The sequence below is a fragment of the Prionailurus bengalensis genome, chromosome C1 (genome assembly GCF_016509475.1).
Source record: "Prionailurus bengalensis isolate Pbe53 chromosome C1, Fcat_Pben_1.1_paternal_pri, whole genome shotgun sequence".
Classification (NCBI taxonomy): Eukaryota; Metazoa; Chordata; class Mammalia; order Carnivora; family Felidae; genus Prionailurus; species Prionailurus bengalensis.
Genome location: NC_057345.1, coordinates 7,327,578 through 7,354,788, shown reverse-complemented (window position 1 = coordinate 7,354,788; position 27,211 = coordinate 7,327,578). Strand labels below are relative to the sequence as shown.

The following is a 27,211-nucleotide window of genomic DNA, read 5'->3' as shown; positions in this document are numbered from 1 at the left end:
CCTAATTGCCTCTGTCCTGCTCAGTTCTTGGCAGTCCCCAAAGGGCTCCTTTTGTCCAGCCTATTTTCATGTAAAATAGCTATGTCCGTCCCAACATTTGTAAGCAGCACAGGTTTCTCCATTTTCCAAATATTAGATCGTACGAGAAAATATCACTGAAAGAGACAGGGAATGCCAAGCCTTGGGGATTTCTAATAACCTAGAATGAAAAGACTGCTGGAAAAGCTAAGCCAGGAACTCTCACCGTCCCCACTGTTGTTTCTCTCGCTCCGGAAGATACAATGTTCTTCTTTAATGTGAGCCCCACTCAGCACGATGTCCTGGCGCCGCTCAGCATCTGCTTGGCCAACCCTGAACACAAGGGAAAGTGTTTCCCAGGGAAATTCAGACACAAAAAGCACTGGAAACAATGAACCTCTTTCTCCCAGAGAATAGTCTTTGGTATGTACAAAAAAGGTATCGCTTCTTTTTATCGGAGTCTTTCAACTGCAAATTTTATTTTCACATATCATCAAGCTCCCTACGTGAGAATAAGAAACCAAGGAGCAAGGATACATCAACGTAACTCACTCAGCTTTATAAAAAGACACGAGTGAACTAACCTCCCTAATGAATTCATACAAGAAGTTAGAAGAAAATGTTACTTAGGGTGTTTAGGGAAAACTACATGTTAACTGGTTCAGATGACTAAAGTAGGTATATAATTTGGGAAGACAAGATAGTTTGTAACTATTTCAGACAAGAAAAAGCAAATCATTACAACAAATTTTTCAAAACACAACTTCCTTTTAGTTATTCAGTCATTGAAAAGAACAGAAAACATTAAGTAGCTGTAAGAAACAAATATACCTGGTAATTCCATCTTTGATGTAATAAAGCAGGCACTCGGACATGAGTGGGTCTTCATTGAGGTTAACCAGATGTGGGGTCTGAAAGAGGGTACAGATGATCAGTCTGGAGCAAGTACCGCTGCATGGGCTGTGACAAGAACAATGACCTACAGGAAGCTGATGGCTTCCTGGATTATCTACAGTCCCTAGGTGAGGGACATCTTTTATTCCTAGTTGCAATTCCATTATAAACACAAAACATTCTCTTTAAGCCTTCTCAAATTACACCAATACATTCTATTCAAAAATCATGAGTTCTGGGATAAAGAACAAGATCCAATTCTTGAGAAGGTCAAAGCATAAAGAATACAAAAGAAAAATAAAGACAGGTTGATTCTCTGGATGGGCTAACCACAATTTTTGTAACTATCTGGATGAAATTCTTGAAGGGAACAAAACAGGCCACTTTGACATATTGATGATTTTGAGCTAAAGGCACTTCAAAAACAGCAACCGCAGGGAGAGGCTTCCTTTGAACGAACCCCCTCCCCACCCCCCCACCCCCACCCCCACCCCGGCCTCCACCCCAAGACAGGTCCTCCTAAAGGACCTCAGCTGTTGTGTCCCCTCCGGGAGTCCATCAACCAGGGAGGACAGACTCTTGTCCCAAGAGAGGAGACCAGAAATCGACACCAGACAGACTTTGTCACGAACGATCACACTTCCCATCTATTCACCCAAGGGCCCCTTCATCTTTCCTGAAAAATCATTCATTCCCTCCTGAGAGGCCTATGTCCCTGCTCCCCTTTCCCTTGGGCATTCCCTTTAACATGGCATTTAAGTCTGAACTCTAAGCCCTCTTGGGGAGTCACTCACTTTCCCCCTGGGCAGCTCCCACACACATATGAAGCAGACATGTTAATAAACTTATTTTTGTTTTCTTCTTATTAATCTCCTATTACAGGGCTCTCAGCTAAGAATTCAGAAGGGTGGAGGGAAAACAATTTTCCCTTTCTACAATCTCAAGAAATACTTAATTTTTTCATTTGCTTTATAAACATGTCCCCACACCCCCTGTCACTTCCCTCTATAATTTTTATCACTTCTTCCATGGTCCCCATTACTCTGTTTAGTTCATTAGTCTCTACTTTAAAGAAAAAATTAAAATTGTCAGCATTCAACAATATACACATCTTGTAAAAGTCCTCTTCATCTAACTCTAATATTTCTAAAATCTTTGAAAAACCAACCTTCTTTGGTGAAAATACCCCATTGGAATCCAAAAATAAGTCACATGGTCTTGGGGTCAAAATCTACTCAAGACAGTGCCAGCAAATGTGGAAAAATGAAAGAAGAGTCAGATGAGTGAGTTAAGAACAGGAAATGAGAAAGACGATTAAAAAGAAATTAGGAAAAGCTCTACATTAGCATCTGCCTCTGGAGTTCAGAGCTCTGCTGGTTTGAGAGAGTCAAAGTCCTCTGTGGGCACTGTTCTTTAAAGTCTATCGTGACACTGGCCTCAGAAAAAGGGCATCCTAGAAATAGGTTTCATTTTCCCTTGCCTTAAAAGTATTCTCCCACCCCATCCCCCGTTGGACTGAGGACTGACTGACAAAATCATATATGTTGAGGTCGGACAACGTGTTTTTTTAAAGGTGTCCAATATGTCAATTTAATACACATACACATTGTGCAATGATTACCACAATCAAGTTAACATATCAGAAACAGGTTCTAAAACCGCCTCTGGATGTGGCCAGTGGTGTATCCCTTCCTCTCCTGAGGAAGTCTAGAAAGTTAAAACAAGATGCATAAAATTAAAGCAAGAAAAACCTTTGGAAACAGAGATCTCAGTTGGAATTCCAGGCTGTTTATATCACAACACTAATTCAAGTTTTATAACTTGTGTTAAATGCCATTTTTTTACAAGTTGTTACCAAATTTTTCCATATAGTTCTTTACACTGAAAGACGTCGTAAAAACTTTCAAGATACACAAAGGCACAAATTCTATCAAACGTAGAACTGATAACACCTCTACAATCATAAGTCATATCTTGATAAATAATGTCTTACCGAAGCAAACACTACTAAACTGTGAAAACCAGGGATCTCTGGCAATACAGACAGACAAAATACTGTTATTATTGTTCCAGTCCTAAAAAATTACGTGACCTTGACAGAAAAACCAAACCAAAAGAATCCCAGCAAAAACAAGGAATATTTCATATCATATTAAAAACAAAAATGGAAAAGTCCCCACTCACTCGAATGCCAACCTAAAGAGATCACCATCGGAGCCTTGCAGAACATGTTTGAATCTCTCATAGCCAATTTGGGGTTATTTGAAATGAAGGACCACTTATTACTGGCATGAATATATTTACTTTATAAATCAATTTATGTTTAATTACTACAGTCAAATGAGAAGCACACAAAAATAATCATTTGATAATAGTTTCCCAATACCTAACAATAACTAGGAAGCAACTCAGTAAAAGAACAAAACAACAACAACAAAACCCAAAACAAAACCTACCTCACGCTATTCTAATTAGCTACAAGGTATCTACTGCCTAACAACTATGATAACATACGTAGGATGGTAACTACTGGAGTTTTATTTATTTATTTTTTTAAACTAAGAAGAAAGCAGAGGAGGCTACAAGGGTGAGGACAGGAATTGCTTTACTCAGTACAATGACCGTCTGTAACACAAACTAAAGAAGCAAACTTGAGTGGTATTTTTCTAAACAAACCTGAATGGCTGACATTGCTTCCATAGAGTTATAAATCAGGGCTGCGGGCATCTGTGGGAAAATCTACATAGAAAGAGTAGCCAAACTGAAGCAAGGTATGCTAGATGAGAGGCTGGGAATTGAAAAGAAAGCAACAACGCACATGAGTAAATGTATGGAATCGTGACCGACAGTTAGATTTACGGCCTTGCGTTTTGTTTTTTAAACAGCAAACATGACAGGCATTTTAGAAACAGGCTGCCTTTGTACTGTAAGATGAAATTAGAAATTCTGAAATTAAGCCGAATCCCAAGACGAAATGAAGGGAGGAGGGGCCAGCCCTAAAAGGCCGCAAGTGCCTCAGTGACCCAGACAAACAGGAAGTTTGTCTTTTGTTGGGTGGAGTTTCACAACACTGTGTCCTACCTTCTTCGGTGAGAAAACTCCCAGGGTTCCTCCGTCTTCTCGAATGGCAACTCCCATCTCCGCCAACAAGGCCTCTCTAGAAGAACAACAAGCACACCAGAATACCAACACCAAACGTCAATTAAATCAGTCTCATATGAACTAGAAAATAAAGCATGCAAAGCAAAAACTACTGTCCCTGTTAGTAACACAAATGTGAAAAACCTGTCTATCCTGTCATTAATGAGAAATTATTTTTAAGAAAAACAGCACATTCAAAATAAATTCTGTTCCCATGTTAGGTAAAGTTATATTCACCCAAGTAAGGACTTTGTCTCATCTGACTTTAGAAGCAGACAGTAATTCATAAATAATATGTCTACTAATATTTTAAAAAGGAAGAAAGGGATAGTCCTTAAGGCCAGACATCTAACTCAAAGACCCGTTTCTTCAAAATCTAAGGAAGCGAGACACCTGGGTGGCTCAGTCGGTAAAGCATCCGACTTCAGCTGACCTCGTAGTTCGTGGGTTCGAGCCCCGCGTCTGGCTCTGTGCTGCCAGCTCGGAGCCTGGAGCCTGCTTCAGATTCTGGGCATCCCTCTCTCTTTGCTCCTCCCCCACTCTCTCTCCCTCTCAAAAATTAATAAGAAACATTAAAAAAAAAAAAACCCTGACAGAGCCCTTTTAACAAAAAATCTAAGAAAGCGATCAGAAAGGAACTTTGATATGTTAAGATTGTCTATAAGTGTGGTTTTCTCAAATGTTATGCTCCCATGCCCACCATCATATGGACTCAACAATTCTAGCTTAAAATCCTTGTAAGAAGAAACTTCTAAGTGTTTGATACACCCACTGCATCCATACAGCAGCACTCACTTCTTCCTCATCTTCCGTGGAGGAGGAAGACAGGTGTGAACTTTTTTAAATGTATATTCATCCCAAAAGGAAAAGTATTATTTCAGGTTACACTCACCTTCAGGGTAGAGAACTGATAGGTTAAGGTAGAAAAGGGATTTTAAAAGTCTGCAAATCAAACTACTTCACCGCTTAACCTAAGAGGTTCTAGAAAACATAACTCAAAGACAATCATCCGAAGGGCTTTATTATTTGGGCCTTTATCAAAGGCAGTTGTTTTGCAAAGTAAAAACTCTATCCCTCAATATCTTCCATTTTATATGGGCCCTGAGCACCACTCGGTCCGGTAAGGAACACAGGACTCCCGCAGAGAACGGGGGACTATGTAAGCCTCACTGGCAGAAGGCCCAGAGCAGGCTGGGCTCTGTTCTGTTCTGTGGTCGGTGAAGTGGATGCCAGGGGCGGGGAGGGGGGGGGGGGGCTTCGCTTTTACTTCCAGCTCATCTTCTCCTTCTATAAAAGGAATCCCAGTTCCCCTGAGAATGTGCAGACACTCCCCGAGCTTAATAATATCCTGACCTCTCCATTCTGATGGCCTCTGTTTTACGCAGCTTCTCTTCCCAGGTTTCATTCAGCTCAGCAATGATCTTCTCTGATTCCTAAGGGAGGAAGTCCACAGTTCAAGTGAAGACACTTATGTGACAGGCTAGGTCTGGGAAGGACAGCAAGATGCCCTTTGTGGGTATGAGGCAGAATCTAGTACAGTGAGATTTTTTTCCTTTCTTAATATTACGTACAATAAAAATCATGAAGACTAGATCTAGCATTAAATCAGCCCTAAATATATAATCCTCCTAAGTCCTAATAAAAATGCCCTAATAGTGAGTGTGTATGTGTGTGTTTAGAGAAGGAAGAGTAACATGAACATCCAAAAACGCAAGACATTATTCCCAACAGCCACTTCTACAAAAGAATAAAGCCACCGAAGGTATTCATTGCTTTTGTTCCATACTGTAATTTCACCATAACACTGATGGGGCTCAGAACACATTTGCCTACAATATGGCATCTTGACATACTGACTATTTTCAGCTGAAGCAATCGGAGAAATGGTATCTGCAGGAAGGACTCTGATCTCCTCAAGCAAGCTTTAAGATCCCCACCCCCAACTGGAGAAAAGGCACATCCTCACCCCCAAAGATGGAGGAACACCAGGAGGAATCTGAACAAATAGGCCTCAATAGGTACCCACCCGCCCCCCCTCCCCCGCCCCATCCTATCACCATTTCCCATGACTCTTCCCTCGTCATCAAACCTAGCACAAAAATGCTCAGGTTTAACACCTCTTTGGGTCTTTTATTTTCTTATGAAGGCTCCCATGTCACATAAAACTTACATGAAATCAATTCGTGTGCTTTTCTCTTGTTAATCTTTTGTTGTAGAAGTCCCAGCCAAGAACCCGAAGGGTAAACGAATGATATTTTAACTCCCCTGTAACACAATACCCTCCTGAACACAACCCAATACCTGCCATACAAAGGTTTAGTATTAATCTCATCTGAAGGTACGTAGCCACTGAAGTGACAGTTTCCTCGTCTCCCACTCAGTGTTTATCAATGCCAGAAATACAAGATTTCTTGATCTCAAGGAATTTACCATACACTGGGGAGAGAGAAATAACCGGTGACTCGTTCACTCAGTAATTCTACATCACCTCCTTACATGCCAAGCCCTGTTTCAGGCAACCAGAGATGTGGCAAGGAAATCTCTGTCTTCGTAAGACTTCCATTCTGGTAAAGAGCCTGAAGTAATCGATTTTAATCAATAATTCAAATATACGGTATGTCAGAGAGCAGTAAGCACCTTGGAAAAAAAGCAAGGAAGGGAAAGGGGTAAGTGCGGGAGCAGTTTGGGGTGGGGCTGTCAGGACAGGGCTCACTGCCGAGGTTCTGCGTGAGCAGAGACAAGGAGCAGGGGCCACCACACAAACACGTGAGGGAAGAGGGAAAAATGGCTGGCATTTTCCAGGAACAACAGTGTGCCCAGGGCAGCGTGCTTGCGGACTGTGCGCGGGTAGGGCAGGAGAAGACCACGGAGCGGTTGGCCAAGTGCTAGAAGCGAAGCATTCACAGGTGGCAGGAGAATGGGTGAGCACGAGAAGGATGCTCACACTGATGAATGAAGGACAAGTGGGAACCAACTCGGTGGAAAATGGAGGGAGGAGGAGGAAAACCTGAAAGGGAGACGAGCACATGCAGAAAGCAGGAGAAATCCAGTCACGGAGACGAAATCCGCAAGTCAAAGGGTGAGGACGAGGAGACTAGCGATGATGGGATGACAGCTCTGAGGACAGCAGTGGTTATAACTAGGGACGAAAACCCTGCACAGTTTGCAAAATATTTCACTGTCTGATTCACTTAACAGGCTATTGTAAGAAGCCGCTGGGATCTGAAAACATAATTCTCTACACAGAAAGAAACAGTGAACATGTAATACGATCAACCCTAAGACACCTGCGATTTCGTTTTCCGGAATGACACACGAGAGCACGAAAAAAAAAGCCACGAGTTGGGGCGCCTGGGTGGTGCAGTCGGTTAAGCGTCCGACTTCAGCCAGATCACGATCTCGCGGTCCGTGAGTTCGAGCCCCGCGTCGGGCTCTGGGCTGATGGCTCAGAGCCTGGAGCCTGTTTCCGATTCTGTGTCTCCCTCTCTCTCTGCCCCTCCCCCGTTCATGCTCTGTCTCTCTCTGTCCCAAAAATAAATAAACGTTGAAAAAAAAAATTAAAAAAAAAAAAAAAAAGCCACGAGCGAAAACTCCAGGCGGCAGGGGCGGGGGGGGGGGGGGGGGGGGCAAAAGCAGAGGAGTACAAGCGTCAGGAGAAACAAACGGGACAGCATGGCAACGATGATGACGGTGAAGGACAGCAACAGCTAGTGAAGAGGGACAAAGAGCAAAACCGGTAACCGAGTTAGAAAAGTCAGAAACCACATGGGCACCAGTACGGTCCACACAAAGGGGGCCACTGACAAGGTACTTGTTTGGGAAGGGTCACTCACAACCTGGGGGATGTGAGAGCAAGTCTGCAGCGGGAGCGGGGAGGGTGGAGCCAAAGAGACAACACCACTCAAGCTGGCCACATTAGCCCTGTGAACAGACCCCATGGCTACCTGAACGGCATCGCTGCACACGCCTCCCAGGACTGACTTTGCATGCAGTGCACCTGCCACTCCCAAGTTCAGGGAGGAGCCCATATGCCGTGCCAGAGGGCCAGCAACCAAAACACCCATACAATTTTGGCAAGGAGTGAGATGGCCAGGACAGGAAGTGTACCAGGAACCAAGTGGCAAGCAAGCACCACAGAAGTTCTTCAAACAACAGTTCTAGCAGAGTAGCATTAAGTGCTTTTGCATATACTGTGAAAGGGCAAATACAAGACAAGCGGGCACCATATCCTCTGTGACAGCAAGGCTGATTAAAGACGGCTGGGGAGAAACCTTGACAGTCTCGAAATGGTAACTCTGAAAACAAAGGATAAGCACAAGAGGTTGCCCAAACCGGAGCATCTAGGCTGGTGCTCATTATGCAGAGTGTGGCCCACAAGCCACTGATGTTGGATACGGCATACAAACTCACCCAGGAGCTACTTAAAAAAAATTTTTTTTTCCCGGGTTGGTTATTTTCAGGAGCAGACTGTGTCTGATAAGAGGTTTATCTGGCTATATGAAAGCTATTCCATTTGGGGGCAACTGTAAACTCAGCCCATCTAGCAAAATCGCTGTGGAGGGACCCTCTTGTCTTTTGCTGCCAATTCTAATGCGAACTCTCTAATTCTACTCTCCACCTGGAGGGTAAATCAGGACACAATCTCTTTATAAAGAGAAGATTTAATGAGTTAGCTGAGGATGATACTAGTTTTATTTTTCATTACAGCTTCAAGTTGCAATTTTTATGTTGTCTCCGAAGCTATTTTTTAAAAATCTGAAGAAAGCTCAGAGAAAATGGTATTGAGCAAAACTTCAGTGCTAGAAAAAGCCATTTATTCCAGAACCATTCTAGAAAGAAAGAGACTGGGGGCCAGAGAACCTACAGACTAACCTGAGGCCACACTACTTCCTGAGCCACTAAACCCTAGGGCTGAGTTTCCTGACTCTTGACATTCTTCCTTCAATTAAGTCAGAATCAATGGGATTTCAAGAAAATATTCGACAAAACAGCTCGCCATCAATTAAGAAAGAGTGAAGGACATTCTTTCTTGAAGCCTGAATAGCAAACTGAGCATAAATAAAACTGAGCTGCCAACAGGAGACAACTGCAGTCTCTGAGTTGTCAACCTGCTCTGCAGGCAGGACTGGCACACCGGTGCCCAGTGCTGCCCATAACCCTAGGAGCCCAACTCCAGATTACGCTGAAACTGGGATTCATGCTTCAGAAATAAGGAGTCGAGACAATCTTTAAGGGTCCTTCCTTCGTGCACGTAGTACCCAAACACAAAAAATTCCAAAGAGCGATGACAGCAGCAACCTTTTTTTTTTTTTTTAATTTTTTTTTAACGTTTATTTATTTTTGAGACAGAGAGAGACAGAGCATGAATGGGGGAGGGTCAGAGAGAGGGAGACACAGAATCCGAAACAGGCTCCAGGCTCTGAGCTCTCAGCCCAGAGCCCGACGCGGGGCTCGAACTCACAGATGGCGAGATCATGACCTGAGCCGAAGTCGGCTGCTTAACCGACTGAGCCACCCAGGCGCCCCTGCAACCTTTTTTTTTTAAGCTCCAAGGAACATTGGGCTCAGGCGCCATTCAACTTTGGCCTCACATTCTGTAGGTCTAACTATCTGTATAACGCTGGTTAGTAATTGTATTCACACAGCTAAACACGATTTAATTTCTTTGTCATGATTCGGTTAAAGTGGCAGAAAAAGCCACAGAACAAGTGAGAAATATTTCCATGAAAAAAAACGACAGTTAAATTGTGATATTTAAAAGGTTAAATGCTTACTACATGGAACATTCCTTGAAGCCATCGGATAGCCAAGGTTTTACTGTACTGAACACAGCATATGCTCCATAAAGTTCCAAGTGTGGGGCCCTCGGGCCACCTACCCCAGCATCTGCCCTTGCATGCTTCTGTAATGGATATTTGTGGATATTTATAATCCAAGCCTCGGCAATGGCACTCCTAGTACTGACTTTGACGCCAGACTAATAAACACCAGAGCCACCACATGGTAGCTATGGTTACATATTTAAAACCTTACTGAATAAGAATCCAAATCAGGGGTATGTTCATTCCAACTCAGTCTGAGTTGTGATTAAAAACTGAGAGCAATTACATGTCACTCTCTTTTGCCAGAGACGTTTGTGGAGGGATCAAGATCTTTATTGATGGGGTTAACACGGGTCTCTTCCATACGGAAAGAAGCTATTCAAAAAAAAAAAAAGAAACAGTAGCAACATATTGTGCACAAGTCTTCTACCAACTGATCACATTTTTCAAGTCAAAAATACAGAGAAGCAAAGGAAAAGAAAGTGTTAGGAAAATGAATCAACCTCCTCTCCTTTATTACTGTTTTCCATTACAGTATTTTTGTTCTGCAGTATCATGTCTAAGGAACACAGTTCCTAAACATTCAATAACGAAATGGTCCCAAAATGAGAACTTCTCAAGCATCTCTATTGTATAACCACTGCTTTGCACTGTGCACGCAAGATGTTCTCCGCCTGAGTCATTAAAATGCAGGTCTGCTGGGACGGAATTCTCACCATTCACAAAACAGGAGCAGAGCTAAGGCGCTGAGGCCCCAATAGACTGCAGGGCTGCATTAAACACTCAAGATCCAACGCAAAACCATTAAGAAGCAATTTTCTAAAGCTAGGGAAAATGGAAGATCGCACTTATTTTGGCTTAAAGGAAAATTAAAACAGAATAATTTCTTTTCTGATGAAAGTAATAACAGTTTTGCTTTGGTTTTGGTGGGAAGTAGAAAGATTGGTGGGAGGGTTCCCTGAATAATGGCAGTGTTATTCCCAAGAAACTATTTGGAAGACATGGAGTGACCTAATTCCTAAAGAGTCTGGTTAATGCCTTGACTCCTAACATCCAATGATATTTTTCAGTTGATCCCACCTGGCAGTTAGGACAATTTTTTTCTTTTAAGCCAAGATGCAAGTTAACAGAAAGTATAATCTCATTTGTACACCAAGGCTTTAACAGGCATACGGTGAGATTCAAAATCCCCAAAGACAAAGAACATTTCATATTAAATAGTAAGTGGGAGATCTCACCTCCCTCCCATGGAACCCCTGAACCACCCCCCCACCCCTGGCCTGAACAGAAAGAACCCCACACAGCAACTCTGTCACTGATGTCTATTCATGAAAAAAACACACACAGGAAGTGTTCTTGCACGGACTCCGCTGATGTCTCTATTAAAATTTCAAAGGCAATTTTAAAATAGCAGAAATTACCCTTCAAGTTACAGCAATTGATGAAAAGATTTCTCACCCTTTTCCCTTTGCTAGGTATTTCAGGACTTCATCCACTTTCTGCTAACACGCTCTGAAGAAAGGGACAAGATCAACACTCTGGTTTCCGAAGCACCTAAGCTTGGAAGTGAGTAAAATGCCAAGGGAAAAGGCAGACTAAGAAACAGTAGCCTATTCTTCGTATAAAATCTTTTTCTGGGGGCGCCTGGGTGGCTCAGTCAATTAAGCATCTGACTCTTGATTTTGGCTCAAGTCATGATTTCCTCGTTTGTGAGATCAAGCCCTATGTTGGGCTCTGTGCTGAGGGCATGAAGCCTACTTGGGATTCTCTCTTTCCCTGCCCTCTCTCCCTCTCTCAATAAACAAATAAACATTAAAAAAAAAAAAATAAATAAGATCTTTTTCGGCCTCACCTGAAAATGAAAATGAAAACATCTGCCATCTTCAACTTATGAAGCTTCCTCCCCTTTTAGCGGTGAAAAGGCTCAGCAAACCTTTCCCATCATTAATTTATCAAAGTGTGTCACTGTCCCCAACAGTCCTTGAACAAGCAGCAGTTGTGGAGAATACCGAGTGCAAAGAGCCTGTTGGCTGCAAACATAACTGCAACTTCCCAGCTCCCTGAAAAACTTTCTCTGCCCTCCTTGTTCCTCCCCCCACACCTCCATCCCCGCCCCCCCCCCCCCATACTTGGGAATACAAAGTCCCAAAGGCGTGGTGGATCAAACGATCACCCTGGAGGTAATGGGCAGGGAAAGAAAAAGCATTTGTGATGCTGTCACAGTGACCTGATAGATGGCACGGTCTGTTCTCACTGCAGCCACTGAGGGGCAGGAAGGACCCGGGAGCCAGGAGTCAGCAGGCACCACTACTGCTCACTTTTATACTCATGGAGAAAGACAAGAAAGCACCCAACAGAGCCAACCACAGCCTGGGGAAGCAAAGCTGGGCGCCATTGCAGGTGGACCTGTGAGCACACAATGCAGGTGCACAGCATGGCGCTGAGGCCCATGACCCCACGAGCACCGGCCCACGAGGCGGGCAGCTCTTCCACAGCCGTGTGAATAGGGCCCAAGACTTCCTATGAACTTCCAGAAGTTATCATTTCACATGTTCTAAATAAACCTGGTACAGCTACTCACATGTCCAAACTTTTGACTGCGTACTTTACTTACACACGGCTCTATACAGAATTCAATCTTCAAATGAAACCAAGTGCTTCTAACAAATTAGTTTCCCACTAAATTTCTAACTAAACAATTTCCCTATGGCTTATAAACTACCTCAGAATTAAAGGACATGTCTACTTATCAGTTACTTTCGTGGCCAACCTCTGATCTACCCATGCATCTCTCTAATGTCAGACTCAAGCATTCTGGTGAAAAGCAGCTGATGATATCACGAAGCAGCAAATTCCATTTTCAGGACACCTCTAGGGGTTAGAAAGTTCTTCCATATCCTCAACAAAAATCTCAGTGGTTTTTAAGTCCTAACTCTGCCTTATGGAACTATACAGAACACCTTTCATTCAGTCTGAGGTATTACTTACCTTTAGGCGTTCAATGGCTTCCTCTCCTCCAGGTGTAGACATGATCCTCTCCTGAATACTGGTCACAGATGTTAAGCCCACCTGACTACTGAGTGAGCAGGAAGATGGAGATGAAGTAAGAGACCCCATGGACGCTGTGGAAAAATTGCCAGGGCGTTGATTCTCAGAGGCTAGCAAGTACCTATGCTTATTGTTCTGAAAATCTTTCAGATCTGGGAGACAGAAAGAAGGGAAGGCAGAAAAAAGTGGAGAGGGGGGAAAGGAGCAGAGGGAGAAAAAAGACAGGAAGGAACACCAGCGTAAGAAAGGAGAGCATTAAAGCGCCAGGACAGACACGTTATGATACAAAGACAAGTTATAATTGTTCTAGATGGCAGTTCTAAAACATGTCTGTCTTTAATACTGGTATCATAGAGGTGAAGAACCACTTCTGAATTTAGAAACTAAGAAACTCCAGGGTGGGTTAACATTGTATTTGGTAGAGGGTAACCAGAGCCTCAAAGGATAATGTTCAGGCACCCTCTGTAAATAAAACATGCTACATTCCTTCTATTCCTTCTACGGCTCCGAATCTACAATGTTTTAAATTTACACTACTCTTAAATCTCAGTAATTTATCATGGTAAAGGAAAAAAAGATGATCACATATTTATCAATAATATTAACCTGGCCCAGTATTTTATGGCATTCAGCAAAAATTCCCAAGAAGATGCTACAGTTAAAACAAAACTCTGAGCACTCAGCAGCATCCTTCGTATGGCAACATTTCAACACGCTAAAAAGGACCTTTAAAATATGCTTTTAAAAAGGAGAAGTAGCTGCAGAAATCACAAGAATTTTGTGTAAGTTCTGATTAAGAACTCAGGGCCAGTTGCCTCAACAGGGAAGAACAATCAGCAAATTGATGAAGTTGGTATGCTTTTCATTCATCTATTAGATCAAGCAAATCAAGGCTGATTATTTGCTAACTATTGCAAAGTACAGCTCTTACTTTGCCTAACAGGACTACCAGGAGTCACTGGTAGGCCGAGTTGCCAGTATGAAATGCAAGTTTCAGGGACATACTTTCACTTACTAAAAAGTCTTTAACAGAACTCTAAGTTTTGTTTTTAAATTTAGTTTTGATAAAAAGAGCCACAAACAACAAAATTACTTTGCTCTACGTACTTCCATTCATTTGTCATCCTTGTCGCAGACACCAGAGAAAACCCATGGGTACTGAGGGATTTCTATTTTTAAATTAGCTCATATTTAAATTTGAGAAAGTCGGCATTACTTAAAACTTGTATCAAAACTAAGTTAAGTTTTCCTTAAATGATATGAGTCAAAGAGTCAGAAAGCAGTATTATTTGCTCTCTCTGGGTCTACTCATCTCTATTTAATCAAAGCCAGTTCTTGAAACCCCTTAAAACCAGTGGTTGCTTCAAGACAGTTTGAAAACCACCATCTGCAAATAGAGAACATAGGAAAACAAGCACGTTTTAAAAGGGGGATGGGAACTGGAGCAAAAAATCAGCCATCAGGTGACGGCGGCAAGGTCGGAAAGAATAGGATGGATGGAGTTTAGAAGGTCCAATGGACACATGCAAGCCCTAAAAGACATTAAGGGTAGTAGACTGAAATGGAAATTCGTAAGTAGTCAGGGCTGCTTTCCTGCAGGGATACAAAATTAAAACTTAGTCATGCATAGCTTTTTGGGAGATGCCACACTGCTCAGAAAAGAGTGACGCAACAAGCTGATAGCAGCACCACCTGGGGCACAAAAGCAGGAGCGAGATGGCGTCTTTCTCACATCAGTATCGGTCAGCTTCGGAAATCTCAGACAGAGCTGTTCTGGTCCAAGAGCCACTGGGTATTGGAGTCTTACTGTGTCCACAAGGCCTAGCCTCATCACAGCAGCCAGGGCTGCGTTTGCTTTCTCCTGTGTGTATCCTCCTAGTCAAGCCCTATTACATGCCTCATTAAATGAACAAGCAAATCAATTAAAATCTAAACTTAACCAAGAAGTCAAGATTCTTCATTTCTTCTAAGATAAAGATCCCCTCATGGAAAGGGTAAGAAACCACGTCCTCACCAACTTAATGATATACATGGAGAGGACAACGAGGTGTCTAGGTATTTATGATCCTTCATAAAATATCCTCATTTCAAGCACACATTTTAAATTTAATTTGTAATTCCAGAAAAGGAAAACAAGTTTTCCTAATCACCATGTAAGCTGAGGCCCAAGATATGGAGGAAACTAACTTAGCATAAGCACAGGTGAGTGCTAACCCAACATTCACAGAGCTACTCAGTCATGGATCGTTTGGCCAACCGCAAGCGGTTGTTTTTAATTATACGTACACTACGTTTCAGAGTTATATAGCTAATTTAAAAGGATCTTTCTATTAATCAGACCCTGAAGGAGCTCAAGAGGCCAAAAAGGCGTAGTAATGATTAAAAGCTGGAGCTGAGTTACACTATCCAATCCAACCACACAGAAACCATGAGATCTCAGTAGCAAATTAACCATCCCAGGTAAGCGGTGTCCTCATGGGTAAAAGTGGGCATAACGGAACTTTTTCCAGAATCAGTGACAGGATTAAATGAGATAATACATTCAAGGTCCCTAGAATGGGGCCCAGCACTTTATAAACACTCAGGATATGTGAGTTGCTGTTGTCACCACCATCATCCGCTATGACTTTGGATTCAGTTTAATCACAGAAGTGGAAAAACTGAAGAGTAGAAGTAGGAAGAGATTCTCAAGCCTATTAACTATTTAATCCACAAACTGAAATTCAGCAGTGTGTTTGCCAAATGGAGAAGGGCTAAACCAGGATCATTTCTGAACCTATAATATGCTCTGTCTGGGATTTCCCTGTTAGGATTGCTGGCATGCAAAGCTCATTTTAAGGCTGATCCAGCAGAGGCAGATTAGCAAATCAGAGTACTGGAAATAACCAATACATGAAATACACACATTTGCCTCCACTTCCAGAGTAATCATCGATCAATGGATCAACTGAAGGTAAGCAGGAGGGAAAATACAAGAAGGGTCAAAGTTCAGGTTCAGCAGTGACACAGAGAGGGAACAGAGCAGCATTTGGCATTTGGGAAGGTGAAAAAATTAACACTCGGAATATATGATCATTTTGCACACTGTATTCACTCAAACTCAGGTGCTAATCAGTAAGAAGAACTAAACTCAGAGGCTTTTAACATCTTACTAGAATTCCAAACAATAGAATATTAATTTTTTACTTAAAAACTAAAAACATGCTTTATCAAATAAACCCATATAATATTCTACCCAAGTCATCCAGTTAACTCAACTTCTGATCAGACATTAGTCAGGCAGAATACTGAGGTTAAAAAAATATATATTTTTCTTAAGTTTATTTATTTTGGGAGAGCAAGTGAGTGTGAGTGGGGAGGGGCAGAGAGAGAAGGAGAATCCCAAGCAGGCTCCGCACTGTCAGCGTGGAGCCCAACGTAGGGCCTGATCTCACAAACCAAGAGATCATGACCTGAGCCTAAATCGAGTCGGATACTTAACCGATGGAGTCACCCAGGTGCCCCCCAAAAAGATTTATTTTAAGACAATACTGTGAAATAATATTCTCTGGAAGTCTCATTCTTAAACTTGATAGGAAATGGATAATTTCCCCTTTGTGTGTTCATAGGGAGCAAGGTGGGGAGTGTTCCTCAGTCATTTTGCAGGAAGGGAAAGATACCACTCAAAGGTAAATCTTATCTGAAAGGGGACTGAAATAGTGTGTTTGTTACACATATATTATTGCTACTACATTAATCCAGAGAAACACAAAATACAAAAACAAAAATTTCAAGTAACATTTTTATGAAGTGATTAATTTCTCAGTAAGAATAAGCTCATTCCAAATAAACTTCACTGCTGATCTAAAATGAAAACCTAATAAAAATACAAGCAATGAGGGGCGCCTGGGTGTCTTAGTCAGTTAAGTATCCGACTCTTGATTTCAGCTCAGGTCATGATCTCACAGTTCATGAGATCGAGCCCAGCGTTGGGCTCTGTGCTGACAGCGTAGAACCTGCTTGGGATTCTCTCTCTCCCTCTCTCTGCCCCTCCCCGTCTCGTGCACGTGCACACTTTCTCTCTCTCTCTTAAGATAAATAAACTTAAAAGTATATATTTAAAAAATATAAGCTGTGACATATTTACATTTTAAAAACTAATTTAAGGACTTCAAAAAAAATTTTAAAACTTTCACGACTGGATAGCCTGGTACATACTACATGAAGAAATTCTGAGATCGTTTTCATTGGATTTTTTTAAAACTTAAGAAAAAGCAAAAACAAAAAAAACCCCACCTTTTTTTCCTACTATCTAACTTCATAAGCTCTTTTAATCTAAGTTTAAATCTAAGAACCCTGAAGAGGGAAAGATTAGAGTTTGCGTTGACCTTAATTCACTTACTATCGATAATATCTCCCAGTCCCTGAGCACGAAGAAGGTCCTTCAGCCGCGTCACCTCCTCCTTCAATTCACGAACCAGTTTGGCATTGGGGTCCTCGTTGATAACAGCATTGCATTTAATTTGCTTTGCACGATCTGCATATCTATATCAAAAAAAGGAATATTCATTTTTGCCATTCCTCAGATACTCTACTTCTCATAAATAACGTATCATTATTTCTATCTCTAAATCAAACAGCTTGAGTGTTTACACATTTTATAAGCCTTAATAATAACACATGCATAGGATGTTTTACAGTATCTTATAAAGATGAAGAAAAAGGCTCAGATGAATTTAATCATTTACCCAAAATCATAAAAGAAATAAATACCAGAAGAGGACTCAAAACCAATCTGTCAGACTGTATAGTGTTCTTTCCATTATATTAAAAGTGTCTTCAACGGAAGAAGAGTAGAAAGCTCCAGATTAAAGTAATAAAATCTACTGCACATACAGATATACAGCTGATGCTTGGACAACATGGGTTAGAACTGTGCAGGTAGACTTATAATCTGAGTTTTTCTTTTCTTTTTTTTTTTTAGAGAAATTTAAAAAAAAATTTTTTTTTAACGTTTATTTATTTTTGAGACACAGAGAGACAGAGCATGAACAGGGGAGGGTCAGAGAGAGAGGGAGACACAGAATCTGAAACAGGCTCCAGGCTCTGAGCAGTCAACACAGAGCCCGACGCAGGGCTTGAACTCACGGACCGCAAGATCATGACCTGAGCCGAAGTCGGATGCTTAACCGACTGAGCCACCCAGGCGCCCCTGATTTTTTCTGATAAATACAGTCCAGTACTGTAAATGTATTTTCTCTCATGATTTTCTTAATAACATTTTCTTTCCTACAACTAACTTTATTGTAAGAATACAGTATAAAATACATGTAACATAAAAATATGAGTTAATCAACTATTTGTGTTAAGGCTTCTGGTCAAGAGTAGGCTATTAGTAGTCGAGTTTTGGGGGAGTCAAGTTATATGCAGATTTTTGACTGTGCAGAGGGAAGGCACCCATGACCACTGAGCTGTTCAAGGGCCACCCGTGTCCTATTAGTGAACATTCTGTAATTTTTTTTAACATGACACATACTCATAATTGCATTACTTGTTAAGACTTGAGCATCTCTATAATGACAAACACCACAAGAAGGGGACACTTCTTTTTACAGGGATGAAAATGGTAAGAAACTTTCACTATTATCTAAAAGTTATCCAAACATCTCATTTGAGCAATTTTAGTATCTTTCCTGTGGAAAAGTTCCTGTCTTTGCCATTAACAAGTAAATTCTATTACAGTAGAAGTCTCCCCCAACACGTGTTTTCCCTGTTATGAGAGGGCTGGATCATTACTTACACAAAAAATTACCCATATATCATAAGAAAATCCATGGCATAACAAAATGATTTATGGTGGCACAGTGTTCTATTTTGCTACCGAGATCATATTGGAGTACCTCAAAGTGCTCAAAGTTTCATCATAGTTGATATCTGCTGGGCTCAGAGCAGCAACCATTGCAGTCCGAGAATTACCACCTAAGAAGATGAATCATGGTTATCTCAAATCATATTCACTTTAGAAAGAAGAACTTTATTAAATGTGTCAATTTAGACAGCACAATCTCAGATCCTAAGATTTAACCAAGAGTCGACAAATGTCTCAAGTTCCTATGCCAGGCACTGTTATACTCTTAATCTTGGTGTTTGAATCTACTGTGACCAGTTTCCCTCTCCCGCTCCAGCTAAGACCTCAGCCACTCCACCAAAGTGCTGTTAGTGAGTGAAAAGTCACAGTGACGTAGACAGTCCAACAGGCTATTCTCAGCCTCTTCCATCCGTCACCAGCATTTGACACAACTGATCATTCCCTTCTTTCCATCAGGAAGGAGGGAAGGAGGCTAACAGAACAGAGAATAAAGAGCAATGACCTGAAGGTCCAAAAACATCAGCAAAAAGGTAATATGGAGTTTTCAAAGAGGTCTGAAGAAGGAGCAAAAGTTTGAAGTAGGTGTGGTTAGGAAGACAACCACACCACAGTTCATGTTCCAAGGTCAACAAGATAGGGGAGAAAACTCTGATTTAAAGGTGAGCAAATCCAACCAGCTTAATTCAAGAGCAAAAAGGAAAAGAAGGAGGGAGGAGTCAGGTTAGTAACATGGGTATCTAGAGATTATTCTTTTCCAAAACAAATATACAAGACAATTAACCACAAAAGATAATCAGTAAATAGCTTTAAAAAGATAACCACACACTAGTGTTCAACGTACCTAGATTTTCCCGAAGGAGCCAAGTAAGTACAGAATCCCTGTAGGGAATAAAATCAGTTTTCTTTTTCTTCTTACTCTATTAAACAGAAAGAAATGGTCTTAGCATTGCTAGGGAGGAAAAATTCACATGGAAGGCAAACCAGTCTAAAATTCCCAAGCAAAGTACCATAGAACCCCATCACTGCTGAAATTTATCACTCATGGCTTCAATTTTTCACCACACCCAAAGTTCATGCAATGAAGTAATTTTTTCTTTAATATTTTATTTTGAAAAATTTACAACATACACAAGTTTAGAGAGTAGTATGATGAGCTACCGTGTATCGATCGTCCACCTTATCAGTATTTCGCCAATCCCTCAAACACTTAACGTTTTTCTTCCTGAACCATTTTGGAATGAACTGCAGACACCATGCCCTTTCATCCCTAAATACTTAAGCAGATAAGGCCATTCTCTTACACAGTCACAGTCCAATGACCAAATTTAGGAAATTTAACATCCATACAATACCATTATCTAATATACTGTCCATATCATATCTTTCATAGCTGCTAGTGTTTTAAAGCAAATCCAACATTCCACCTATAAATATTTCAGGTATGTATCTCCAACAGAGAAGTACTTTTTTAAAGAAAAGGTAACTAGAGGGGCGCCTGGGTGGCTCCGTCGGTTGAGCATCCAACTGGCTCAAGTCATGATCTCACGCTTTGTGAGTTCAAGCCCCACGTCAGTCTCTGTGCTGACAGCTCAGAGTCTGGAGCCTGCTTTGGATTCTGTATCTCCCTCTCTCTCTGCTCCTCCCCTACTCACACTCTCTCTCTCTCTCTCAAAAATAAAAAAAGATTAAAAAAATGTTTTAAAAATAAAAAAGGTGAGGTGCCTGGGTGGCTCAGTCGGTTAAGCGTCCGACTTTGGCTCAGGTCGTGATCTCACGGTTTGTGAGTTCGAGCCCCGCGTCAGGCTCTGTGCTGACAGCTCAGAGCCTGAAGCCTGCTTCAGACTGGGTGTCTCCCTCTCTCTCTGTCCCTCCCTTGCTCATGCTCTGTCTCTCTCTGTCTCAAAAATAAATAAAACATTAAAAAAAAATTTTTTTTAATCAAAATCAAAAAGGTAACTATAAAAACCATTATCACACATTAACAAAATTAATAGTAACTCCTTAACATCACCTGATATCTAATCCTCAAGCAATTATTTTTTACTTTTGTAGAAGGGCAAATATGAATCCTAGGAATTCCAGGTTGGATGTGTAGGAGCAAGTCATTTAGTTAATGAATTTATTTGGCCAAACACCAATTCACCAAGTGGACTGTTCCATCTCTAATAACTTTTATAAAGTAATGGACATTTGGTTTCTTTGGAAGGAAATTACGCTCCCCAAAAATCCAACTGACAGAGTTAGGACTCAGAGTGAAAAGGTCTAAGACAGTGATGTGATCTTGACTCTGAAGACTTACAAAGACTGCAAGATGAATGTTCTGTATATACGTATCAAGCATTTACTTATACTGCGGTGACTTTTCTCACTATCACAGGATAGAGCAAAAGCCACCAACACAAAGCCAGTGCTAAAATGAGAAAATTATATCCTTGAAAGTAAAAATTAACGTGAACGCTTGGCAGACAGACAATAGTTACTGAAGCATCCTCCTAGCTGACGACTATGTAGGGACAATTTAAGAAGCCACTAAGGGGAAGCCAGTATTCACTGAAAAACACCTCCCCCCTATTCCTGGTACAATCTGAGGTTAAACTAAGGATGATCTAGTTTTTAAAGTTTATCTATTCATTTTTGAGAGAGAGAGAGAGACAGACAGACAGACAAACACACAGCGTGGGAATGGGGGAGGGGCAGAGAGGGAGGCACAGAATCCGAAGCAGGTTCCAGGCTCCAAGCTGTCAGCACAGAGCCCGTCGCAGGGCTAGAACTCACAAGCCGCGAGATCATGACCGGAGCCGAAGTCAGACACTTCACCGACTGAGCCACCCAGGTGCCCCAAGGATGCTCTAGTTCTTGCAACAGCACGGGCATTCAGAAAAGGAGTACTAAGTAGCTGACCTCTAGTCTGTTGAGGAGGAAAGGGAATTGGCAAGTAGCACTTTAATTCCATCTCTTATGGCACAGACCTCTAGGGAGAATTAACCCGTCAGGCATTCATAGTTTAGTGGGACTGTCATCCCACTACAAAATTCCGGAGGCCTGCGACCTCAGTCTATTTTCGCTAGCCCCACACCATACCTAACCATTCCGCTTTGCCTGAGGTTGGTTCGTACTGAAAATGCTGCAAGATTTAAAGTACGTCAGTTATAAGGACTCCAAACAGTACTATAAAAATAAGCAGTATCTCTTTGCCAAAAATGTTCTATTTTCATTTCGGTCAATTAGACTAAATTAAGAAGGAGTAGCTAAATAAAGAAGCATAAGGAGAACTTCCATCTTTTCCATTTGAAAATACCTCAGAATTCTAGCCACTTCTTTTCTATTTGCTGTCTTACAAATTCATCTCATCTGTTCTCACAAAGAAGCTCCTCAGTAATTACCTAAAAGGGTTTATGTTTATTTATATCAGTAACCTTTCTAAAAAGAAAAACTATCAAGTATGGGTGATAATAATCCCATTTCTCTCCCCAGTGGAAGTAACAGTACATTTTAATTCACCCTAAATGATGCTTGTTACAGACAAACTAAAACTTACTTCTGATCTGTTAGTAATGGCATAGATGCCAAGTACTAAACTGGGTTTTGACAAAATCATTCTAAAAAATTCATTTGCAAATTAATTGTGGCACAGAGCAGCGAGAGAAATATGCAGATAAATACTTTGTAAACTTCTCCTTTGGTTGATATGAATGTTAACAATGAGCAAACAGACAGGCCAAGTTGGAAAAGCCACTAAATTCTAACAGCTTTCATGGTTCTGGGACCCAGACTAGATATCTGAAGAGTATCTACACATGCATCATATCAAATAACAGATTTTTAAATTTAAGGCAGCTTTTTCCAACAAGCAGAAACAGAAAAAAAAAAAAAAAGCATTACTTGTTACGAAGTGATTTTTGTGTAAGTAGAAAATAAACAAACCCATATGCTTAAAACATAGAATGAAATATTTCATGGCAGATACTGCCTGCTATCTCCAATGTTACTCATGTGATTCAGAACAAACTGTTAAGTGCTCCATTATTTATACAAAATAGTACTGAGAAATTTTAGAGTATTTGTATAGGAATATAAGGAAAAGTCTATTGTATTTCGATTAAAAGGATGCAAAGAGTATGTTTTCTAGATACAATTATAGTGTTTAACTTGATTCTACAGCCTTCACTTTATATATAACCAAAGAGTAGAAAAAAATTTTCTAACAATTTAAATAATCCATGACTTCTCATGATAGGAAATAAGATTACACAAAGAAATCTAAGGAACATGTCCTAATAACTTCACAAAGGTAGCTATGTTTCAGAATGGTACCTGTAAAAAATATTTTTATTGCCCTTTCAAGAGGTTTATAGGTGACTTCTTCAAATGGCAGTCCTACAGATCACTAGGAAAAGCATCATAAGATAACACAATGTAGACACTTCCTCAATTCCTTTCTTGTTCCTTTATTCTGAATTCCTTGCCCAAAGCACAGCATGTTCCCCAAATGAATTGTGGTGTGAAGTCTTATGATTCATGGTCACTCTAAACAGCAACTCTGAATTCCAGAGTCAGAAAGTGAGTAACAAAAAGGTTTTTTTCAAGGTTCCATTCCGTCTTATGTCTCCATACATCCTGCTGAGGATTTAAAATCATCACAATTGATTCTACAGCTAGTTCATTTCTAGCAAATCCCACCATACCTTGCTGGTGCAGTTATCCTACAGGCGAAGCATTTAAAAGAAAGAATGAAAACACAGGATAAGCCTTCAAACAGAAAGTACTTTAAAGTCATAAATTGAGTATGACTTTTCAGAAACAAGCAAGAAAGCAGCGGATTCTTTTTACGGATTCAAATGACGTACTAAACTACTAAACTAGAGTACACAGTGACTAACTGGTACTTCCTCAGCTTTTAACCTAAAACATGAAGCCCCTTATACAAACTGTTTCAGATTTAGTGTCCTACTGTTAAAGAATAGGAAAGAGTAACACAACTTTTAAAAATGATTATTGGCCCCCAAATCAATAGCATTCACCAAGGCAAATGCTCAAAATACTCCAAGAGGTACTACATCCTACTTAGAAAAGACTGTATAGGAAAAGGGAATGCAAAAAAAAGAAAAAAAAAAAAAACAACCCACAAAACAAACAAACAAACAAAAACCTTAGTTTCCATGAGAGACTGAAGTAAGGCTCAAAAAAAGTAGTCAGACCTTAGGTCTTTGTAAAGAACTAGTTTCAGCCTAGCCTTTACAGACGTATTTACTTTCATTCTCGTTAATCTCTTTTATTCTCAGTAGAAAGTTAAAATGTACTATGCCTAGTATCTTATCTGAAAAGTTCTAAAAGGAGAAAGGCAAGATTACGTAAAAGGGCCAAAAAAGGTCAGTCTTTATAAACACATAAAATATCATCAAGTACCTTTGCTGAACAGACAAATTCTCCCATACAATCAGGTATGTAATACTCACCACCTCTGCCAAGGCTGAAATGACTTTGCCCAGAGTTGTAAGAGACTTATTAATATTTGCTCCTTCCTGAAATCAATACCAAACATGAAGAATTATGATGCAGAATTTCTACGACCGCCACATCATATATAATACATAAGACACAATTAGGTCTTAATGCTAGCATTGTGTATTTATGACCACAAGTTCTAAAAACCTCTTGTAATCCTCTCCACTTAATGCCACGTCGGGACCACATGCCTAACTCACAGGCCTACATAGCTGCGGGATATCCTGCCCCAAAAGCTTACAGATGCAGCCTTCTTCCCCCAACTCACCAACATGCAATTTCTGCTCTTGCTAATGAAGCATCTCTCTGGAGAGGCCCGTGTTTGTTCTCACACTTGGATCTTCTGTGTCCCTGTCCTATTAGTGTCGCTTACATCTAGTTTGTTCCTCAAAACACACTCCAGCTCTCACCTTGACCATCAAGTCCTCCTTAACTATTACATTATGTAACTTATCTTTCATTGGATTACAGATCAGACATCAGCAAAAGGTTTTGAGGGCCATGCGGTCTCTTTCACAACTTTTCAACCGTACCGTTGTAGACAACACATAAACAAAGAGACACAGCTGTGCCCCCATAAAATTTCATTTACAAAAACAGACAGTGGGCCCAATGTGACCTACTGGTCATAGTTTGCTGACCTACGTTATAGAACATTTATTGACTGGTACAATTGTTTGGTAAAATAAATACCTTTAATCGAGTCCCTTTGGCACCAGTGGAATCAGCTCGTTCACTTCCTGCTAGATCCACCAAGCTGATTTTACTGACCTGGTAAAGAACAAGACATTGGGGCAATTCAGAAGAAACAAGCAAGGTAGAACCAGAAAACATTAAGAGGCAGGAAATTAAAAATGAGGCATGAAGACTACAAATATTAGGGCTTTTTTACAGATGGCCCAAGACACAGAGCATGCACAAAAGTTCGCAGCAATTATCTTGGTTCAAAACAAGTAATTTTAGGATACACGTATTTTACAATGGCATGGCATAAAAATATATAAGACCCATTAATCCATTAAACGGCATATTAAATATGAAGCCTCCGGCAACTGGAACTCTCACACGCTGCTGGTGGGATGTAAGAGGATATAATCACTTTGGAAGACAATTTAGCAGAGACATATGCCTACCATGAGACTCAACCATTCCACTCCTAGGTATTTACCAAGAGAAACAAAAGCAAATATCTACACGAAGGCTTGCACGCACATGGTTACAGCATCTTCATTCCAACAATCAAAAACTAGAAACAATTTCAATGCCCACCAACAGATGAGTTAATGCACAAACCGTGATAGATCTTTATAACAGAATACTAGCCAGCAATGAAAAGGAGTGAACTACTGATGTAACAACAACACAAATGAATTTCAAAATTATGCTGAGTGAAAGGAGCGAGGCCAGAGAACAGTACATACTATAAAACTCCACTTATACAAAATTCTGGAAAATGTCAGTTAATCTGTCGTGACAAAAGGCAGATCAGAATTGCCCGAGTATCAGGGTGGAAGGAGGGGTACAGTAAGATTATAAAGCAGCATGAGGCAACTTTCCAGGGTAAAAGAAGTGGTTACTTGGATGATGACACTGGTTTTACAGGTGCATATACAGCAATCCAATTTTACTCTTTAAATAGGTGTGGTTCATTGTACTTCAACAATACCTCAGTAAAGTTGTAAAAAACAAACAAACAAAACATTCAGGAAAGTTAGGCAAGAGTATCCAAAATGGATGATCAAAGAAGCTTTGGTTATGTTAACATCATTATTTTTGTAGATGTGACATCATGGGAAAACTTTCACAATGGATCTACTAAATAGCATTAATACTGTAACTAGCTAAGCCGTGTCAAGTTATTTGACCACCCTATGTGAAGACCATGTTTTCTAAAATAATTTTCAGCTAAAAACAGACAAGTCACCAAGTAAAAAGTGATTCTAGTTTTTGGTGATACCAATTAGCATAAAGTACTCAGTTAATAAGGCAAAGGATCTTTTTTTGTTGCCAGTATAATAAAATGTAACTTCAGCGGCACCTGGCTGGCTCAGTCAATTAAGTGTCTGACTTCAGTTTAGGTCATTATCCCTTGATTCGTGCGTTCGAGCCCCGTATTGGGCCCTGTGCTGACAGCTCAGAGCCTGGAGCCTGCTTCGGATTCTGCGTCTCCCTCTCTTTCTGCTTCTCCCCACTAGTGCATGCGCATGCTCGCTCTCTCTCTCTCTCTCTCTCTCAAAAATAAACATTAAGGGGTGCCTGAGTGGCTCAGTCAGTTAAGTGTCCGATGTCAGCTCAGGTCATGATCTTGAAGTCCTGTGAGTTCGAGCCCCGTGTCAGGCTCTGTGCTGACAGCTCAGAGCCTGGAGTCTGCTTCAGATTCTGTGTCTCCCTCTCTCTCTCTCTCTCTCTGCCCCTCCCCAGCTTGCACTCTGTCTCTCCCTCAAAAATAAACACTAGAAAACATATATTAAAAAAATGTCTTTTTAAATCTAACTTCAGATTTAAAAAGCCAGCCACATGCTACTTAGGTATGTAGGCAGAGAAGAATTTAACATAAATCTACTACTAACAATAATAACAATAAAATCCACATTTATTGAGTGAATACACCGGGCTCTGAGCCAGGCTCTATGTGCACTAACCTGTACCAATATGTAATCATCTTAACAAACCTATGAGGTTCGGGAAACTAAGGTACAAAGAGGTTAAGTAACTTGCCCAAGGTAACAGTGCTGCAAAGTAGTAGAGGCAGGATCTAAGGCAAGCCGTTTAATTCCAGAGCCTACTCTATTGAACGGTGTAGAAAACGAGACATTAACAAGCAAGGTATTTGAAAAACCTCAGGAATGCTGTGCAGTTATTTATTTTCCAAGGAAAAACACACCTTGTCTGCTTAACTGTTTGCTTAAATATTTAATCCCACACCACATTATCA

General features: G+C 40.8%; 1 protein-coding gene across 36 annotated transcripts in view; it reads right to left on the bottom strand.

The window, feature by feature from the left end:
* The window catches only part of KIF1B (kinesin family member 1B), a 145,860-nt gene that overhangs the window by 68,495 nt on the left and 50,154 nt on the right, over window positions 1-27,211 (bottom strand). For 9 of the 36 annotated variants that reach the window (XM_043578508.1, XM_043578513.1, XM_043578514.1 and 6 more), the window contains exons 8-21: window positions 24,970-25,047; window positions 24,228-24,293; window positions 23,457-23,474; window positions 19,613-19,688; window positions 18,803-18,881; window positions 17,305-17,447; window positions 15,829-15,870; window positions 12,864-13,075; window positions 5,407-5,486; window positions 3,994-4,069; window positions 3,589-3,651; window positions 2,081-2,143; window positions 850-929; window positions 245-351 (exon numbers count right to left, since the gene is read on the bottom strand). In XM_043578508.1, the coding sequence (XP_043434443.1) occupies window positions 245-351; window positions 850-929; window positions 2,081-2,143; window positions 3,589-3,651; window positions 3,994-4,069; window positions 5,407-5,486; window positions 12,864-13,075; window positions 15,829-15,870; window positions 17,305-17,447; window positions 18,803-18,881; window positions 19,613-19,688; window positions 23,457-23,474; window positions 24,228-24,293; window positions 24,970-25,047 (1,183 nt within the window). The remainder of the gene's footprint in view (window positions 1-244; window positions 352-849; window positions 930-2,080; window positions 2,144-3,588; window positions 3,652-3,993; window positions 4,070-5,406; window positions 5,487-12,863; window positions 13,076-15,828; window positions 15,871-17,304; window positions 17,448-18,802; window positions 18,882-19,612; window positions 19,689-23,456; window positions 23,475-24,227; window positions 24,294-24,969; window positions 25,048-27,211) is intronic. The other 27 variants (XM_043578544.1, XM_043578539.1, XM_043578526.1 and 24 more) reach the window with 12 other exon arrangements.